General features: G+C 31.1%; 1 protein-coding gene across 1 annotated transcript; it reads left to right on the plus strand.

Annotated features, from left to right (window-relative positions):
* Nucleotides 1-129: 129 nt before the first annotated feature.
* LOC109589922 (uncharacterized) lies at nt 130-2,968 on the plus strand. Its single transcript, XM_020005904.1, has 9 exons — nt 130-208; nt 277-576; nt 943-1,044; nt 1,245-1,324; nt 1,423-1,651; nt 1,704-1,994; nt 2,042-2,127; nt 2,444-2,663; nt 2,717-2,968. The coding sequence occupies exons 1-9, from the start codon at nt 130-132 to the stop codon at nt 2,911-2,913; spliced, it is 1,584 nt and encodes a 527-aa protein (XP_019861463.1). The 3' UTR covers nt 2,914-2,968.
* Nucleotides 2,969-2,974: the final 6 nt, after the last annotated feature.

Genomic DNA, 2,974 nt, shown 5'->3' on the forward strand with positions numbered 1-2,974 from the left:
GGCAAAGATTATGAAAAAGAGAAAAATGAGCCCCATAGCCATTCTGAGTGTCATATCTATGATCTATGGTATCGGCGGATGTAGGATGCCACGCCCAAGTCGTGAAGTGGTAGTCTAGCTCAAGTGGTCATGCAGCCTGTTCAAGTTCTGGTTATACTTTTATTGTCAGATTTACTGCCTGATAAACTATTCTTTCTTTGTGCAAATGGTTAGAAAGGCTTTATTTATGAAAATAATTATTATTTTTAATTTTATCATATTTTATGTTTTGTACAGACTTCACAGTTCAGCCTTCGTCTATTAATACAACACTCAATTCAACTGTAAATTTCTTTTGTGAAGCTACTGATGACTATGATTTTTTAAACTTCTATGCTGACAGTATACAAACCAGTAGAGAGGAAATAAGAAACAGAGGATTTCAAGATAATATTATTTCAATAAGTGGTGGAGCACTAAGAGGTGTTTTGACTGCTAAAGCATATGATATTAATAATAACACAAATATTACATGCGTAGCTAGTTCTCTGTCGACACTACCTATCACAAGTGATACTGTCTTTTTAATGATACAAGGTTAGTTGGTGTGTATGTTATATAGTGTTTGTCAGTTGTTTTGTATGACGGTTTTTATAAATAAGTGTTTTTAACTATATTGTAAAGGAAATGGGCCTTAGTTTTACAATTATTATGCTTGTTAATGTTATCTTAATGAGTTTATTCAGTCAGTTGGGAAATAGCTCTTTCAGTGTTATCTCTTTTATGCAGGTTTATTGGCTAGTGTTGCTAATCTGGATTATACCTTTATTAATGGATCCAGTGTATTATTAACATGGACAGCTCCTTATACACTGGATAATGTACTTATCACTGGATACTATATAGTTAATGGATTAATGAACATTACTACTCCTAATAATAATACTAATATTACATTATCAGCTACTAATCCTAATCCCTGTGTATTAAATAATGTATCAGTTTCTCCTATTAACGATGTTGGAATTGGTTCCTCAAATAATAAGAATTTTTACTATCAAACAGGTTAGCAGTATTACAGCTTTATGTGGTAATATGGAGGAAAACTTTTGGCACATTTGATAATAAGTCAATTTCAATAGCCATTTGCTAAACTAATAAAGCCAACAAGCTTGCTCAATGACTACGTTAAAACTGCAAATCACCAAAAATTTGCCAAAATTTCCCCATTATCTATGTTTATAGTATATCGTTTTCTCATTTAGTTCCTCTTATCACTCCTAATGTATCAGTAATACTAATAGTTGATGAACAAAAGCAAGTGCTATTACATATTCATGTTGATGTAAGTTCAGGCAGACAAGTGACTGCCTGACTGATATGAGTTCCAATCCACATGCATTAATGCTATATATATTATAACACTTTGTACTCTACTTCTAGGTTGCAGATTTATGCATTGGTGAGTATCCTAATAATGTAACAGTTACTATACTGACTACTAATAATGAGATACAAGATAGTGCCAGTATACCAACACAAGTCAATGATCAACTGGTGATTACTGGAGCAATAACTGTACCTAGATCTAATAATTTAAATACATTTATTGTTAATGTATCACTGAGTAATAATGGAGGAGAATTCCTACCTACACCTTCTTTTGGATTTGGTAAAATTTTATAATTTTTAATTATAAATTATATGCTACAATAACATTTTAGTAATTATAGGACCAGTTACTGAGATAATATCAATAATTATTGATGACTGTTCTACAATTAACATAACATGGAATGCTCCTATAGTCGATGACAGTATATCTATACAGTATTATAATTTGAGTATTTATGATGATATTTCCCATCAGTTCCTAAGGAGTATAACAGTTAATGATACCAGTTATCAGTTTGTAAATGACAACTTATTTATTCATCATTATACATATGCTATAACTGGAGTTAATGAATTAGGAGAAGGAATACCTCATAAAGCTACTTTCTCCTATCAGAGAGGTATAGCTACAATAATTTAATATATGATTAATTGTATTGTTACTCAGTTCCTAGATCAGCTAATGAAAACACCGTTTTTCTAAAACTTAATTATACACAAAACATTTTGACTATTGTTGAGTTCAATATACTGGTAAGATATAGGGCCTTACTACACTTGCACTATAGCTTGAACTGGTTCCACAATGAGTGCATGTGGCCATGTGCATCAAGTGATTTCACACAATTGTCTCATGTTCTTGTATAATTATTTTGATAGCATTTTTATCCAGCTGCTATTGGTTTGTAATGAATGAGCATTTAAGTCACATTATGGAGAAGATAATGTGCATGTAATAAAAATGTGTATCACTGCATCAGGTGTGGAATAATCCAATTCAATTCATTTAAAGTGCTAGTGTTAAAAGGCCTTTTTTGTATTAATTCACTACCTCCTCTATTACTATTAGGTAATGCTAGAGTGTACTGGTGAAGCCCCTAATAGTGCTACAGTTACTGTACATTGTAATGATACTGGTAATATATATAGTAGCTCTTATATAATAGAGCATACTAAACAACCAAATAATATAACAGGATTAATATCAGTCCATCAGTATCAAGAGTGTAATATCAGTATTGTATTTAGTAATGAAGCTGGTAGTAGTGAACCATTTATACTAGAATTTGGTGAGTTATATGCACATTATGTTTATAGTACATATCAAGTATTACATTAACAGATACATCACAACTTTATCCCAATATCACTACAACAACTACCAAGAGTACTATCACAACTGATATAGTTATTATGTGGTCAACGAGTACAGTCATATTACTAATGATATGTCTCATTTCATCAGTTTGTTTTATTATTATATACAAGAGGAAAGCTAGTAAGCATTTTTATTATAATCATTATATTTATTACTATTAATACAGGGAGTAACTCATTGCAACAACAAAGGGTGCTTACTGCATCTAATGAAGCATACCAG

This window comes from Amphimedon queenslandica, unplaced genomic scaffold (assembly GCF_000090795.2).
Source record: "Amphimedon queenslandica unplaced genomic scaffold, v1.1 AMPQUscaffold_10712, whole genome shotgun sequence".
Lineage (NCBI taxonomy): Eukaryota > Metazoa > Porifera > Demospongiae > Haplosclerida > Niphatidae > Amphimedon > Amphimedon queenslandica.

Coding starts and splice junctions, on each gene's coding strand:
- LOC109589922 (XM_020005904.1), top strand. CDS start 130: ATGCAGCCTGTTCAAGTTCTGGTTATACTTTTATTGTCAGATTTACTG. Junction 209..276: donor ATTCTTTCTTTGTGCAAATG/GTTAGAAAGGCT, acceptor TGTTTTGTACAG/ACTTCACAGTTCAGCCTTCG. Junction 577..942: donor TGTCTTTTTAATGATACAAG/GTTAGTTGGTGT, acceptor TTACATTATCAG/CTACTAATCCTAATCCCTGT.